The sequence below is a fragment of the Pyrgilauda ruficollis genome, unplaced genomic scaffold, assembly GCF_017590135.1.
Source record: "Pyrgilauda ruficollis isolate IOZ18807 unplaced genomic scaffold, ASM1759013v1 scaffold270, whole genome shotgun sequence".
Lineage (NCBI taxonomy): Eukaryota > Metazoa > Chordata > Aves > Passeriformes > Passeridae > Pyrgilauda > Pyrgilauda ruficollis.
In genome coordinates, this window is record NW_024524045.1 from 136,963 (window position 1) to 153,900 (window position 16,938).

A 16,938-nucleotide genomic window follows, 5' to 3' on the forward strand; every position below is an offset into this window, starting at 1 on the left:
GGGGTCAGGGCAGGGTCAGGAGTCCCCCCGGAGCCCCTCCCGAGCCCCCCCGCCCCCATGGCTGCATTAGCGGCAGAGCCGCCCCCGGGGCTCCATTATGGGATCGTGCAGGGACCGGCGCCTTTTCCGGCCCAGCGCGTCCCCATGGAGCCGCGGCCAGCGGGGGCGACAGGGGGGACACGGGGGGGCGCGGGGCTGGCACGGGGACAGCACTCACTGCAACGTGTCCCCATGTCCCTGCCCTGGGCTGGGCACGGGTGGCTCGTCCTGTGATCCTGGGTGACCCCACAGCCCCCCAGTGCCACCCACAACCTCCCAGTGCCACCCACAGCCCCCCAGTGCCACCCACAACCTCCCAGTGCCACCCACAACCTCCCAGTGCCACCCATCACCTCCCAGTGCCGCCCATCACCTCCCAGTGCCACCCACAGCCCCCCAGTGCCACCCATCACCTCCCAGTGCCATCCCGGCCTTGGTGTGGTGATAAAACTCCTCCCCCTTGGCATTAAAAGCCCCTCATTAACCCCAAATCCTGCTCTCCTGGAGGTGCCATGAGGAATTCGGGGTCTCCTGGTGCCAGGGGCCATCCCACAGCCCACGGATCTGTCTCAAGATCCATCCCCCATCCCACATCCCACCTGTCCATCCCATGGATCCATCCCCCATCCCACATCCCACCTGTCCATCCCACGGATCCATCCCCCATCCCACTCCCCACATCCCAAGGATCCATCCCACATCTCATCCCACACCCCATGGGACAAATCCCTCCCTTCCCATGGATTCACCCACTGGGTCCATCCCATATCCAGGTCCCACATCCCACATTCCATGGATCCATCCCACACCCCATGGACCCATCCCCCATCCCTAACCCCCATCCCATGGACCCATCCCCAATCCCATGGACCCATCCCCATTGCCATGGATCCATCCCGCATCCCACAGACCCATCCCCAATCCCACGGATCCATCCCACGGATCCATCCCACACCCCACAGATCCATCCCCCATTCCCATCCTCCCCGGGGCGGATCCCCCTCCCGGGCTCGGGGCTGTCCGGGGCCGATCCCGGATCTCTCCTGGATCCAGCGGGATTCCGTCCCTGTGGAGGCAGCACCGGCTGGGAATCCCAGACCCGGCGGTGCCAAACGCGGCCAAGGAGCAGATTTGGGGCGATTTGAGCTTTTCTGGGGTGCACGCAGGGCTGGGAAGCGCCACTCAAACAGCTCTGGGACATTCCCAGCGCCACCAGTGCCAGCGGGTGCCGATCCACTGGGATTCCCGGGAATTCAGGGCTGCAGTCCTGTCCGTCCCACCCCAAACCCACAGCCAGGGGAGGATTTCTGCTCCTCAGGCTCACCCCTCCTCTCCCCGCTCGCCCTCCCTCTCCGGGAGGAGTCTCCGGAGCCAATCCCGATCCTCTCCCGAGCTGTTCCCGTCGGGATTTTTGCCGCAGCTCCTCACGGATCCCTCCCACCGCCATCTGTCCCTCGGCAGCGGCTCCGTGTCCCCGCCGGGCCCGGCCGCGCCCCCGCTCCCGTTTTTACCGCTCCCAGTCACGCTCCGGCCCTCGCAGCCCATCCCGGGAATTCGCCTTTTCCAACGCCAAGCCCACCTGGAATCCTGCAGGAATATTCCCTTCCCCATCCCCGAAATCTGTGGTGTCACCCCCAGCCCCGCTCCTGTGGGGTCCTGCCTGCGATGCTGGACCTGGAATGAGCCTTTTCCGTCCTCCTATTCCCAAAATTCCTCATGTTCCTGGGTCATGTTTCCAAAATTCCTCCTGTTCCTTGCTCGTATTCCCAAAATCCACCTGGAATCCTGGAAAAAAATCCACCTGGAATCCTGGGAAAAGCGAGGACATTTCCCTCACAGTCCCCTAAATCTGTGGTGTCACCCCCCAGCCCCGCTCCTGGGAATCTCTGGGGTGCTGGGGTGGTGACAACACCCTGGTGGTGGCAGTGCCCTGGCGGTGACAACACCCTGGTGGTGACAACACCCTGGTGGTGGCAGTGCCCTGGTGGTGACAACACCCTGGTGGTGGCAGTGTCCCGGTGGTGGCAGAGCTCCGCGGTGTCCCCTCCCTGTCCCCGCCGCTCCCGCTGCTTCCCTGCGGGCACCGGGAAGAGGGAAAATCTCCATGGCAACCGGGGACAGCCGGGATGGGGACCGGGAACCGGAGCCGCAGCTCGGGGTCCCCTGAGCAGGGCACTGCCACCCCTCGGGGGTGACCTTGGCCTAGAATTCCCAAATTTCCTGGGAAATGGGGAATTTTTTAACCCCCCCGGAGGAGGATGGGATGGGAGTGGTCCCAGATTTCCAGGTCGCATTCCCGGGCTGGCATTAAGGGGGAAGAATTGTCCCTCAGCAGCCAAAATCCGGGTTTTTCATCCCAAAATGTGGTGTGGGCAAGGAATTTTTTGAGCAGAATGGAGGAGGAAGAGGATGGACAGGAAAGGGGGGAAAAGGGAACAGGAAAGGGGTGGAAATGGGGTCGGGAGGGTCAAATGTCCCTTTCCACCCCTGATTTGTCACCTGTCCATGTTCCATGTGACACTTTGGTCCCTAAATCCCCCCAGAATTCCATGGTCTCCTCAGCACTGCTCCATGGGGTTTTGGCCATTCCAGGGATCTGGGAATTAATGGGGGCAGAGCTGGCCTCAAATGGGGACAAATCCCGGCCATAAATGGGGACAGATCCTGGCCATAAATGGGGACAAATCCCGGCCATAAATGGGGACAGAGCCTGGACATTGACAGGGACAGAGCTGGCCATAAATGGGGACAAATCCTGGTCATGACTGGGAACAAATCCTGGCCCTAAATGGGGACAAATCCTGGCCATAAATGGGGACAGAGCGGGGAAGGGACCCCAGCTGCTTCCCAAGGCTTTGGAATTCCTCCCGGCGGCCCTAAGAGGATTTTCCCGGGGGAAGGAGCAGCTTTGGGGGGTGACCGGGATTTCCATGATCCCACAGGAAATCCTGCGCTGACCCCAAACTGAGGCTGGCCATGATGGGCTCCGTCCCTCCTTTCCTCTCCTTGCCAGGATTCCCCCAGGAACGGGCAGGAATTGTGGGATCTTCCATGGAGCAGATCCCCCCAACCCCCAAACCCCCTGAAACGGCCTCAGGATATTTTGAGAAAGGCCAGAAGTGCCTGGATGGTGGCATGGGACACCTCTGTGACAGCAGGGACAGTGGCAAGGACACGGCAGGGACACGGGAATGGCTTCAACTCAGGGGTCACCCCCCAGGCCCAGGAGTTTGGGGGGCAGAAATTCCTGGAAGATTCCAGGGGCTCCTCCAGAGGTTCAGGAGGAAGCGTTTTATGGGAATAAAAGGGAATTTATGGGAATTTAATAGGAATTTAATGGGAATAACATTTCCCTGCCACGGGAATTGTTGGCGCACGACGAAGGAGGACGAGGATGGACAGGAAAGGGGTCAGGAGGGTCAAGTGTCCCTTTCCACCCTGGATTTGTCACCTTTTTGTGCTCCGTGTGACACTTTGATCCCTAAATCCCCCAGAATTCCATGATTTCCCGGGCACTGCTCCGTGGGACCTTTGGCCACTCTGGGGCTGTGTGGGGAGGGATGTCCCAGGAGGGGTGAGGGACCAGGGCCGAGTGGGTGACAACTGCTGGGGACAGGTCGGGGGACAGAGAGAGGGGAAAACACCTGGGACTATGGGGTTCGTGCTGGGAGGAGGAGGAGGAGGAGGAGGAAGGGCGGCAGAGAGGAGGAAAAGCATCCCGGGAAGAGCCACAATCCCAGAGCAGGACCAGGAGTGGGGACAAAACACCAGGGACAGGGACAGGGATGGGGGACAGGAACAGGGACAGGGGCAGGGACAGGGATGGGGACAGGGGCAGGGATGGGGACAGCTCCAGAATTGCGGGAGGTGGGAGCTGGATGGGAAGAGAAAAGGGTTTTGGGATTTTCCGTGCCCAGCCGGGATGTGCAGCTCGAGCCGCGCCGGGAGGAGGGAGCTGAGTCACGGCTCACACCTCGCTGCTGGAAAAAAGGGAAAAAAAGGGAAAAAAAAGGAAAAAAAGAGGAGGTTGGAGTGCTCGGGCGGGGATGAAGCGTTCGTCACCGCGGCTGAGGCCCGGGCTGGCACCGGGACACGGCGCTGAGGCCACCCCGGGCCACCCGGCGACAGCGACAGAGCGGGACCCGCGGCAGCCGCGGCTCGGAGCCCTCCCGATCCCGGGATCCCTCCCGGCCCTGGGATCCCTCCCGATCCCGGGATCCCTCCTGGCCCTGGGATCCCTCCCGATCCCGGGATCCCTCCCGGCCCTGGGATCCCTCCCGATCCCGGGATCCCTCCCGGCCCTGGGACCCTTCCCGATTCTGGGATCCCTCCCGATCCCGGGATCCCTCCCGGCCCTCGAATCCCTCCTGATCCTGGCATTCATCCCGACCCCCGGATCCCTCCTGATTTTTCTGGAATTGGGGTTTTTAAGGCACATTTGAGTCCCAGCCGCAGCCGCGAGCGGAGCAGAGCCCGGGCTGGGCTGAGGGTCCTTCCTGGAGCTCCCCAAAATTCCACCCTGGGAAGGATTTGGGAGAGCGCTGGGAACAAACAGAGGGCGCTGATCCCTCTGCCCGTGCTGAGTCACCAAGGTAAATTTCAGAAGGATGAAAGGGGGATGAAAAACCGGGGGAAAAAGGCTGGAAAAGGAGAGATGAAGGCGGGAAGAGCCGGCCCGGCCCCGGGAGAGCGGCGGAGCCCGGCGTTGCCATGGAGACGCAATTTGGAGCTCTGGTGCTCCTTGCGATCCTCGCTCCCCCCTCTCGATTGAATTCCCGGGTTTTATTCCTGGTTTTTATTCCCGGTTTTTATTCCCGGTTTTTATTCCCGGTTTTTGTTCCTGGTTTTTATTCCTGGTTTTCATCCCTAGTTTTCATTCCTGGTTTTCATTCCTGGTTTTTATTCCGTGTTCTCAGCCCAAGGGGCAGAGCCGGGTTTGGGGTCGGGAGGGGGGCACGGGCAGGTTTGGGGTGATTGGGATCCCCCTCTGGATCGGCCGCCCTGGAGGGGCAGTGAGGGGCCTGGGTGAGGATTTTCCAGGATTCTCCAGGATTTTCCCCTCTGGAATCCTTGCCCGAGGGTCCCTCTGGGTCCAGCTCATTCCAGGGAGATCCAGGGGCAAATTCTGGGACTGGGAATGGGGCGGGAGAGACCCCCAGGGTCACCCCCTGTCACTTCCGGGGTGAAGGGCTCCATGGAATCCCGAAATCCTGGAATTATTCCCTTGGAAAAGCCCCCCAAGGCCCCCGAGCCCGGCCCTTTCCTGGTCCCGTGTCCCCAAGTGCCACATCCTGAACATTCCCAGGAATTCTCCCTCCCCCGCCGCCTTTCCAGCGCCCTCCAGGGGAGGAATTATCCCTAAAATCCATCCTGAAGCTCTTCCAAGGAAAAATTCCCAAAGTTTTTTGGGAATTCCTGGAGCAGCCGGGCTGACATTGCCACCGTGTGGGGACAGGGCGGCAGCGCCGGGGACCGGGAAAGTCCCAAATTCCGATTATTTTAGGATAAAATAACCCCGGGATGATCCCTGGGATGGGATTTTATGGGATGGGATTTTATGGGTTTTTATGTCCCTTTGGACAAGAACAGATGGGCTTTCCCACAGCATTCCCATATTTTTCACCCAAAAGAGGAACTTTTCCACAGGATTCCCATCTTCCCCCCCGCCCCTCCCAAAAGGAAAGGAGAGGCCTTTCCATAGGATTTCCAGTTTTTCCCCAAAAAGAGGGATCTTCCCACAGGATTCCCCTGTTTCAGCCCAAAAGAAGAACGGGGAATTCAGACAAATCCAGGAATTTTGGGATGACTCTCCGCTCCCTGAGCATTCCCAGGCAGAGCCACTCCATTTTTATTTTGTCCCCAGTCCGTCGGTTTTTGGGATCAAAACCTTTCCAAGACTTCCCATCCCAAGGGAAGCCATGATCCTTTTAGGGCCCAGTCTCTCCAAATGGGATTTTCCCTTTTTTATCCCCCAAAACCCCATTTTGGACAACAAAACCCCTCCCCCCTCCCTTCCCGCTCTTCCTGCTCTTCCCAAATTCCCGAAAACTCCAACTTTGCATTTCTGAGCGCTCCGGGGTGGGGCCGGGGTCGCTTTGGGGTCAGCGGGGTCACCGCGGGTCACCGAGCAGCTGCTCCCTCTCAATCCCCTGGAAAATCCCGGGAATTCGGGAGAATCCATTCACATCCCGAAGGAACTCCTCAGTGACCGGAAATACTTGGGAAAAGGTAAAAAAAACCACAAGAAATGGGATTTTTCCACCCTTTTAGGGTTTGGTAACCCCAAATTTGCTGCTGTTTCAGAACGTTCCAAGGGGGGCTTTGCATTTATTTTTAAATTTATCCCAAATATTTTTATTTTATCCCAAAACTTTTTATTTTACCCTTTTTTTTTTTTTTGGATAATTTTTTTTGCTTCTCAAGAGGAAAGAGAGTGGATAAAACCATTCCCTGCAACGGGAATAATTCATGTGGGATGGGATTAATTCATTTCTAATCCCATTTTTGGGAGTTTTCCTGGCAAATCCTCGCATCCTCCAGGATTTCTGCTGCTTCTGGAATTCTCCCACCTTGGCTTTTCCATATTTTGGGGCTGATTCCTGTTTTCCACACGGCTCCTGCTTTCCCTGCTCCCTGTGGGAATGGTGGATTTGGGGCCTTTGTGGGGTCAAGGAAAATTCTCACCCCATGCAGCCCCGAAGTCTCTTTTCCCTAAACCTTTTTGGGATTCATTCCCGGTTTGGTGTCCTGGCACCAGGCCCAGCAAGAAAGGAGGGAAAATCCTGTGGGAATTCCCAGCTGGAGCCTGCGGGATCTGCAGGAGGGGGAGTGGAGATGATCCGCCCATCCCACCCTATGGATCCCATCCCATGGATCCCATCCCATCCCATCCCATCCCATCCCATGGATCCCATCCCATCCCATGGATCCCATCCCATCCCATCCCATGGATCCCATGGACCCAATGGATCCCATCCCATCCCATGAATCCCATCCCATCCCATGGATCCCATCTCATCCCAAATCCTGCAGAACTCCCGGATCTTCCTCCTCCTCCTCCTCCTCCTCCTCATGTTCCTGCACCCCTGGAATGATTTTTTGGGAATTGTCCCTCCTGGGAATTCTCCCCCTTTTTTATCCCAATCCCCCATTCCCCTCTCTGGGGTGGGAAGGGAATCCTGCACCCCCGGCACCCCCGGATTTGGGGCGATCTCCATGAATTTCCTCTTTCCCTGGATCCAAATGGCCGAGGGGGGAATTTCCCAGGTGAGGATTGTCCCGGGAATATTTCAGGAGTTTTCCTGTGGCCTGGGAGAGCTGGGGATTCCCCATGGCATTGGGCTGGGGTGGGAATGTGGGAATAAAGAAATGCCTCAATATACATAAAAATAAATAAATAAATAAATAAATAAATAAATGTATATAAATTAATTAATGTACAAAAGCATAAATGTACCTATAAATTACATATAAATACATAAATATAAAATATAAATATTAAAATAAATAAAAATTAATCACACCAAATTAATATACAGATATATAAACTTCTAGATATATAAATATGTAAACAAATATGCAAATGCAGAAGTGCAGAAATACCCAGATGCACACACCAATAAATACACAATTAAATGCATTAATAAGCACAAATACTTGGATATCCCAATATTTGGATATTGGGATATTCCAATATTCAGATATCCAAACATTTGGATATTCAGATATTTAAATATTCAGATATTCAAACATTTGGATATTTGGATATTGGTATATTTGGATATTGGGATATCAGAATATTTGGATAATTCTATATTCCAATATTGGGATATTGGGATATTCCCATATTCAGATATTCCCATATTCATATTTTGGGATATTCCAGTACAGACACTTCCAGGTTTTCTGGCTGAGCTCATTCCCCAAAAAAATCCTCCCCAGGGATCCCTCGGTGGGACCCTGGAATACCCCAATCCTTGGCTGCTCCCATCTCCAGGCCTAAAAAAACCTAAATGAGTAAAAAAACCCTAAAAGAGTAAAAAACCCTAAAAGAGTAAAAAAACCCCAGCCAAGAGTGAGCCGTGCATTGATAACGGGAGGTGAAGGGGACACGGAGGGGACCTGGGGCAGGAGCGCCAGGAATTTGAGACAAAATGAGTTTGTTTGGGATAAAAACCAGTTTATTTGGGATAAAAACGAGTTTATTTGGGATGAAACCGAGTTTATTTGGAATGAAAACGAGTTTATTTGGGATTAAAATGAGTTTATTTGGGATTAAAATGAGTTTATTTGGGATTAAAATGAGTTTATTTGGGATTAAAATGAGTTTATTTGGGATTAAAATGAGTTTATTTGGGATTAAAATGAGTTTATTTGGGATTAAAATGAGTTTATTTGGGATTAAAATGAGTTTATTCGGGAAGCACCTCCCGCCTGTGCCCTGCCCACTGCTGCATAAATAGAATAGATAAATTAAAAATAAATATATTTATAAATAGAGAGCATTTCCATGGCCCGAACCGCGTCCCTACAGACACACCCCACGTGGAATCCCGAGTGGAATTTCGCCCTTTTCCCAAAAAATCCCCTCCTGGCGCTGCCAGATTTCCTGGGAAATGACGTCTCCACTCGTCCCCCAGCCCCCTTCCGCCCGGGGGGCTCCGGCTGCTCCCCCCGATTCCCCCTCGGGAGTTTGGGGAGAATTCCCTGGGATTTGGGGTTTTCCCGGAGCCTTTCGGGATCCCCTGGGAGGGGCAGAATTCCCGAATTTTCCTCCCCGCGCCATAAAAATAAATAAATAAATAAATAAATAAATGTATATAAATTAATTAATGTACAAAAGCATAAATGTACCTATAAATTACATATAAATACATAAATATAAAATATAAATATTAAAATAAATAAAAATTAATCACACCAAATTAATATACAGATATATAAACTTCTAGATATATAAATATGTAAACAAATATGCAAATGCAGAAGTGCAGAAATACCCAGATGCACACACCAATAAATACACAATTAAATGCATTAATAAGCACAAATACTTGGATATCCCAATATTTGGATATTGGGATATTCCAATATTCAGATATCCAAACATTTGGATATTCAGATATTTAAATATTCAGATATTCAAACATTTGGATATTTGGATATTGGTATATTTGGATATTGGGATATCAGGATATTTGGATATTGGTATATTTGGATATTGGGATATCAGAATATTTGGATAATTCTATATTCCAATATTGGGATATTGGGATATTCCCATATTCAGATATTCCCATATTCATATTTTGGGATATTCCAGTACAGACACTTCCAGGTTTTCTGGCTGAGCTCATTCCCCAAAAAAATCCTCCCCAGGGATCCCTCGGTGGGACCCTGGAATACCCCAATCCTTGGCTGCTCCCATCTCCAGGCCTAAAAAAACCTAAATGAGTAAAAAAACCCTAAAAGAGTAAAAAACCCTAAAAGAGTAAAAAAACCCCAGCCAAGAGTGAGCCGTGCATTGATAACGGGAGGTGAAGGGGACACGGAGGGGACCTGGGGCAGGAGCGCCAGGAATTTGAGACAAAATGAGTTTGTTTGGGATAAAAACCAGTTTATTTGGGATAAAAACGAGTTTATTTGGGATGAAACCGAGTTTATTTGGAATGAAAACGAGTTTATTTGGGATTAAAATGAGTTTATTTGGGATTAAAATGAGTTTATTCGGGAAGCACCTCCCGCCTGTGCCCTGCCCACTGCTGCATAAATAGAATAGATAAATTAAAAATAAATATATTTATAAATAGAGAGCATTTCCATGGCCCGAACCGCGTCCCTACAGACACACCCCACGTGGAATCCCGAGTGGAATTTCGCCCTTTTCCCAAAAAATCCCCTCCTGGCGCTGCCAGATTTCCTGGGAAATGACGTCTCCACTCGTCCCCCAGCCCCCTTCCGCCCGGGGGGCTCCGGCTGCTCCCTCCGATTCCCCCTCGGGAGTTTGGGGAGAATTCCCTGGGATTTGGGGTTTTCCCGGAGCCTTTCGGGATCCCCTGGGAGGGGCAGAATTCCCGAATTTTCCTCCCCGCGCCGCTCCTCCCTCCCGGCCGAGCTCAGCCCAAAGGTAAAATGGCTCTGGCTCGGTGTGGAAAAGGGAATTTAACCCCACGGTTCCCAGAAAAGCTCCAGCGCCGCTGAAAATTTCGGGAATTTTTCATTTTGGTGGCCCCCAAACCCCTTTTCCCCAACAAAGAGGGGTTTGGGGTTTTTTGTTGGAAAAATTCCCTTCAGGAAATTCTCTCCTGTGCGAAACCGGGGGGGAAATGTGGGGATCGGGCTGGAAAACTGGGATTTTTTTGGAGCAGAGGAGCACCCATGGGTGCTGGAAAAAGGGGGAGATCCCACAGGGATCCCTTTGGGATCAGCGGGAAAAGCGATCAGGTGATCCCCGCTGGCGAACCGGAGTTATTTTAATTTTTTTTACATTTTTTTCTTGTTTTACACGCTCGCTCAGGAATGCGCTTCCTCCTCCTCCTCCTCTTTTCCTCCTCCTCCTCTTTTCCTCCTCCTCCTCCTCCTCCTCCTCTGGGATCGTTGCTAATTTGGGATCTCCCGTGCTCCAACAAATCATTATCATCAAATTTCAGATGAAAATTTCAAAAAAAAACCCCCAAACAACCCCAAAAAAACCCCACAAAAACCCAGAAGAAGAAGAACAAACCCAACTTTTCAAGCCGGAGACAAAAAAGGGGCTGGGGAGGGAGCGGAGCCGCCGCTTCCCTGCCCCCAGGAAGGTTTCCCTGGGAACAGTTTCCCCAAAATTCGCCTCCTGAGCAGGAGCTCAGACCCCGCTCCAGCGGCCTCAGGTTCAGAGGGACCCGCCACAATGGAGCCCAGCTCTTAAAATTGGAATTTTTTATTATTTTTTTCCCTTTTTCCCCCTTTTGCAAAGAGGAATCTGCAGCCTGGGGCTGTTGTAGGTTTTTTTGTTTGGGTTTCTTTTCGTTTCGGGTTTTTTTTTTTTTTGTGGTTTTTTGTTTGATTTTTTTTTTTTTTTTTTTTTTTTTTTTTTTGGGAAAGCACCTCGGGAGAGTTGCTAAACACCGAAGGAACCTTGGGATTTAAAGTTGGAAATAAAGTTTAGCAGCTCCGAGGCGTGCGAGAGAATTTCCTTTTCCGCCCTCTATTATTTCCCTTTTTTAAAAAATTTCTTTCCTCCTCCCTATTTTTATTTTTTCTTCTTTTTTTCCTTTTTTGGAGAGGTATTTTCTGCATTTTTTCCCTATTTTATTTTCTTTTTTTATTTTCCTTTATTTTTCTTTTTTCTTTCCCTTTTAAAAATTTTTTCCCCTGTTTTTTTCCCCTTTTTAATTTCCTTTTTTTCTTTTTACTTTTTTTTTTTTTTTGCCTTATAACTTTTTTTTTTTTTTTTTTTTTGCCTTTTAACAAAGAATTCGAACTGAAAAAAAAAGGACGAGAAGTGAAAAAAAAAGATGTGTGGGTAAAAAAAAAAAAAAAAAAAAAAAGGGAAAAAAAGAAGAATACAACTCTCTCATAACTCTCTTTTTCTCCACCGCTGTTACTGTGGACGCCAGCTAATAAATACAATTAATTAGGAATTAATTAATAAGCTGCAGGATGAATTGTGGCCGAGGCGATGACTTCGAACAAGCCGCCTAGAAGGAAAAATTTTCACGCTTTATTAAAAATATTCCTCCACACACCCATCCCAGAGGAATCCACATTTGGGAAGGCGCAGCGACCTCTTCAACCAACCCAAAAAACCATCGAAAAATCCATTTAAACCGCGGAAACAAAGCGGAGGCGCCCGCGCTGCCGCCGCCTCGGAACCTCGGTGATTTGGGGTTTTAATTTGGGGTTTTTCGAGGGGGGAAAAGCCGCCCGGGGGGGTCCCCATTGTGTGCGGGGGTTTGGGGAGGGGGCGCGGGGGAAATTCGGGGTTTGGGGACACCCGGTGGAGCCGGGGGCGTTCCCGGGGGTGTCCCCGGAGGGAATGCGGGGCCCCCCCGCGCCCCCCGAGCTTTGTCCGCTCCAGCTCTCGGTTGATTTACACCGACCCCCCCCAAAAAAAGGGATTATTTGGGAGGCGGAGGTGGGTGCGGGGCCGGCCCGGGCGATGAGAGATGTTTGACTTCTTGATTTTTTTCTCTTTTTTTCCTTGCCGGGGAGGGGGCAGACGAGGAGCCGAGCGCCGGAGCAGGAATTGGGTGTTCGGGAGATGTTGCCAAGCCTCGACCGGAGCGTTTGAAAGCGAGATCGGCTTTTTGGGGTTTTATTTTTGTTTTTTTTTCCCCTCTTTTCCTCGTTTTTTTTTTTTTTTTTCCACCTCCCCTCCCCCTCTGGCCCCTCTCCGGAGGGATGTGTGTGATCAGCGAGCGGAACCACAAATGTCCTGATTTTCCTGATTTCCCCTGCCCCTCTTTGAAAGGGACAAAGAGCAACAACAAAACAACAAAAAAACACAACTCGCAAAAATGTTCCTGACCTGCGAGGGGACCCTGGGGATGGTTCCGGCCGCCGCGGACTGCAGCGCGCCAGCCCGGCCGGGCCCTTTCCACGCCGGCTACCAACAGATCGAAGGGATCAACTTGGGCTACTTACAGATCAACGGCACCCAGATGTTCGCGCTGGCCCAGGTGCTCAGCGACCTGTTCAAGGACATCCCCAGGACCACCATCAGCAAGAAGATGGAAACCTTAAAGATCAAGAGCCGCCGCTGCGACCTGGCCGAGCTGCGGACGCTCAAGGCCATCAACTCGGTGCCCACGCGCGCCGTGAAGTGCTCGCTCATCTCCAAGGCGGACCTGGAGGCTCTCTGCACCTCCTGCAAGAGCCTCCGCCGGAGGAAGAGGAGGAGGAAGAGCAGGAGAAGGCAGCAGCTGCTGCTGCCGGGCCCCGGGGAGTTCTTCCCCTGCCCGCGGCCCCCGCCCTGCCGGGCCGGCGGCTGCTGCGGTGCCCCCGGCCGGGCCGCGCCGCCCCCCGGCCCGCAGCAGCTCCAGCCCGGCCGGGGGGGGCTCTTTGGGGGTCTCCTGGCGGGCTCCCCCCGGCACCTGCCGCTGCTGCCCTGCGCGCTGCCGGCCGCGCCCCGCAGGAGCCCGTGCTGGCCCGGGGGGCTCCTCCCGCACCGAGCGGGGCCCGCGGCCGCCAGGAAGGGCCGGAGCCGCGGCTTCCCCGCCTCCAAGCGCCAGGGAACCTCCGCCGGCTACTCCAGCGACTCGGACTCCAGCCTGGACCTCGCCGCGTCCAGCCCCGCCACCTCCAGCGACTCCTAGGAGGAGGAGGAGGAGGAGGAGGAGGAGGAAGGGGACAGCTCGTGCAGCAGCGAGGAGGGCAGCTCCACGGAGTCGGAGAGCAGCTCGCTGTGCAGCGCGGACTCGGTGCAGAGCACGCGGTACCGGCAGGCGGCCCTGCCCCGCTTCCAGCCCCCCCGGGAGCCGCTCGGGGAGGAGCGGCCGGCGGAGCCCCCCCCGAGCAAAGCGCTGCGCCCCGACCCCGAGCTCCTCTTCCTCTCGCAGCAGCTCTGGGCCCGCACCCTGCGAGCATCAACTTTGGAAAGTTTGAGCGCGGCCGCAGCGCCGGGGGCTCAGCCGGGGCTGTACGCGAGGCACGAGGCCTCCCCTGCCTCCTCCTCCTCCTCCTCTTCCTCCTCCTCCTCCTCGCCCCCTCCCTCCCCGAGCAGCAGCACCCCCGGGGGGGCCCCGCCACAAAAGGAGCGCGGCTTTGGGGACGCCGGAGGGAAGGATTCGCACAAAGATGCCTCGAACAAAAGCCCCTCGTTCGAGCGGCCCAGCGGAGCCTCCCCGGGGCCGGCGCCATCCCCCGACCCGGCCCCGGAGCTGCGGGCGAGCCCCGCCGCCTTGGGCGAGCCCCGGCCGGAGCATTTCGACCGCTTGATCCGCCAGTCCAAGCTGTGGTGCTACGCCAAGGGATTCAACGTGGACGGGAAAGGTTTGCGGCACGGCCGGGGCAGCCCGGAGCCCTGGAGGGGAGCGGAGCTGCCGCTGCAGCCCCGCGGGGGAACCGGGAGCCCCGCGGCGCTGCGGGCTCGCCGGGACGGCAGCGCCAAGCGGCGGCGCCTGGCCAGGGTCACCGAGGGGCAGCGCGGCTCCTCCAAAGCCAGGCCGCCAAAAACCCCGCGGAGGAACTGCAGGAAGGGAAACGCTCCCTGCAAAGCCAGCCCGCCTCGGAATTCCTTCAGCCTGATGGGCAACTTCCCCTGCACGCCCTCGCTGGTGGTGGGCGAGGACGGGGACCTGTGCCCGGCCTCGTCGCTGGGCGGCAAGAACTCGTGGGCGCTGTCCAAGACGCACCCGCTGTGGCGGTGGCACCTGGGGGGCAGCGCCATCCCCGTGCCCCCCAGCCTCAAATTCCGCGGCTGCGCCAGCCTGGAGCATCCCTGAGGAGCGCAGGAAAAATTCCAGGATCGCGGGAGGTGCCGGGGACCGGGAGCGGGGTCAGCCCAGCCCCGGGTGGGGAAGGGGCTGCTCGGAGGAGCGGGGTTTGGGGCTGATTTGGGGCTGATTTTGGCCCGATTTGGAGCTGATTTGGGTCTGATGTGGGGCCTGTTTGGAGCTGATATGGGGGGTCCGATTTGGGGCTCATTTGGGGCTGATTTTGGCCTGATTTAGGGCCAATTTGGGGCTCATTTGGGGCCGATGTGGGGCCGCGTGCGCTGCGGGATGTTGTGTTCGGGAGGAGTTTTAGGGTGAGGTTAAAGGGCGCGATGGAACCAAAATAATTCCCCAAAAACTCCGCGCGCCGCTGGAAATGAGGGGGTGATTCCCAGGAAGGGGATTTAGGGATGAAACGGCTGCTGGGAGAACTGGGAATGAACTGGGAGCGAGCTGGGAAAACTGGGAAGGAGCTCCCTGACCTCCCGACCCTGCTCCAAAAAAAAAAAAAAACCAAAAAAAACCACAAAAAAACCCCCAAAAAACCCAACAAAAACTCAAACCCCTCATTTCTCATTTTTCATCCATAAAAATTGGATTAAAACAATAAAATTCCCACTCAGCCAAGAAAAAAATTCCCGTTCTTTTCCGGGCCGAGTGGATCCCGGGGAAAATTCGGAAAATCCGGAAAAATCCCGGTTTTCCAGCGGGGTTTTCCTGGTGTGGGGGCAGGGAGGAAACGCCAACTTTTTAAAAAAATCGGGAATTTCGGGAGGTCGGGAGAAAGCGGGAGGGGTGGAGAGGAAGCGACTTGAAGTTGCTCCATGGAAATCTAAAGAATATTTTTTAAAAGTGGTGGAAAAGGGAAAAAAAGTGAGGAATTTGTGGGATAATCATCCCTGGAAAAGGTTTGGATCCCGGGAAAAAAATGCGGGAAAATCGGGAATGGAAGGATTTAATCCCGGCTTGAATTTCCCTCCCTCCCCCTCTTGAACCTTTCCAAACCTTTGGAAATTCCCCATGGGATTTCCAGCCCATCAAAGCCCCCAAATCTCTGCTTTGGGAACTTAAAAAAAAAAAAACCAAAAAATCAAAGCTATTTTGGTTTGGGTTTTTTTTTGTTTTGGTTTGGTTTTGTTTTGTTTTGTTTTGTTTTGTTTTTTTTTAAGGAGAAAAAAATCCCAGCCCTCCTGGAGATTCCGCTTGGAAAATTCTTAATTTTTTCCTGCAAAATTTAGGCCCAAAAACAAAACAAACAAACAAAAAAAAATTCAAAATTAAAAATCGCTGCCTGGGAAAAGGGAAGGATTGAAAGGAAAATCTTCACACGTGGCCTGCTGGATTTATTCCAATTTTTAATTCCATTTTTTAATTACATCAGCGCCTTAAAAAATAAGGAAAATAAGGGAAAGGGGCGGGGGGGGGGAAAGGCATTTTAAAGGCCTGGAATATTTGGGATCTGCCGGGTGCAGTTTTCTCTGGAAGTGGCGAATTAAAGCGGTGTTCATTTAATTTGGGTTTTTAGCGGTTTTTTGGGGGTTAAATAACTTTTAATTTTTGTTTGTTTCGCTCCCTCCCGCTGAGCAGAGCAGCAGGAAATTCCCTCGGCAAAATATTGGGATTTTCGAGGAGTTATTCCCAAAAAAATCCCCGCCAACAACCCCAAAACGTGGCGAGAAAAGCGGATTTTAGGGGAGGTTTTCCATGGAATTCCCGTGGAATTCCGGCTGGGGTTAAAAATGTATTTTCTATTTTAAAAAATGGAATTTTTAGTAATTTGCAGGTGCGGTTGGAAAAAAAAAAATCACGGGATGCAGGCTGGGAATGAATATTTATATTTATATTTATAATCCTATATAAAATCATAGAAATATATATTAAAATCATATAAATATATTCAAAATCCTATATGAGTATAAATATAAATATATAAATATAAATATTTAAATCCAGCAACCTCCAGACCCCGCAGCTCCCCCCCAAAAAACTCAGGAATATTTTTCCAAGGGATAAAATCACCTCGGGAATTGTGGGGGAGTGGCCCAGAATTTTATCCCGGTGTAAATACAGCTAAAATTCGCTTTTTCTATTAAAAATTCACATTTTGGGCAGAGATTTTGTTAATTTCTCTGCTCATGCGTGGGGTTGGGATGTAAATAATTGTGAATATTTGTAAATATTCGTAAATATTCTGTAAATCTCAATAAATTCTCTGTAAAGGTTCTGTAAATATTTGGGGGATTGGGGAAAAAAAATTCTAAATACCTCAAAATTTTCATTAAAAAGGCGCCTGGAGCAGCAGAACTGCCCAAAAATAATCATTAAAATAAGAATTGTCATCCTGATGTTAATTATGATAATTCTTGCTTTGGTTTTGAGGTGTTTGAGGGAATTTAAGCTACCAAAGAATAAAAAAAAATAAACTTTAAGTAAGAAATAGAGTGAGGGGGGGGGTGAAGCTGCAGTGGAAATAAATGGAATAAAA

General features: G+C 52.5%; 1 protein-coding gene across 1 annotated transcript; it reads left to right on the forward strand.

Annotated features, from left to right (window-relative positions):
* Positions 1 to 12,514: 12,514 nt before the first annotated feature.
* Positions 12,515 to 15,575, forward strand: LOC121355850 (elongin BC and polycomb repressive complex 2 associated protein). Its single transcript, XM_041471611.1, is given in 1 exon segment — positions 12,515 to 15,575. A coding segment is annotated over 1 exon segment (1,926 nt). The 5' UTR covers positions 12,515 to 12,536; the 3' UTR covers positions 14,463 to 15,575.
* The last annotated feature ends 1,363 nt before the right edge of the window (positions 15,576 to 16,938 follow it).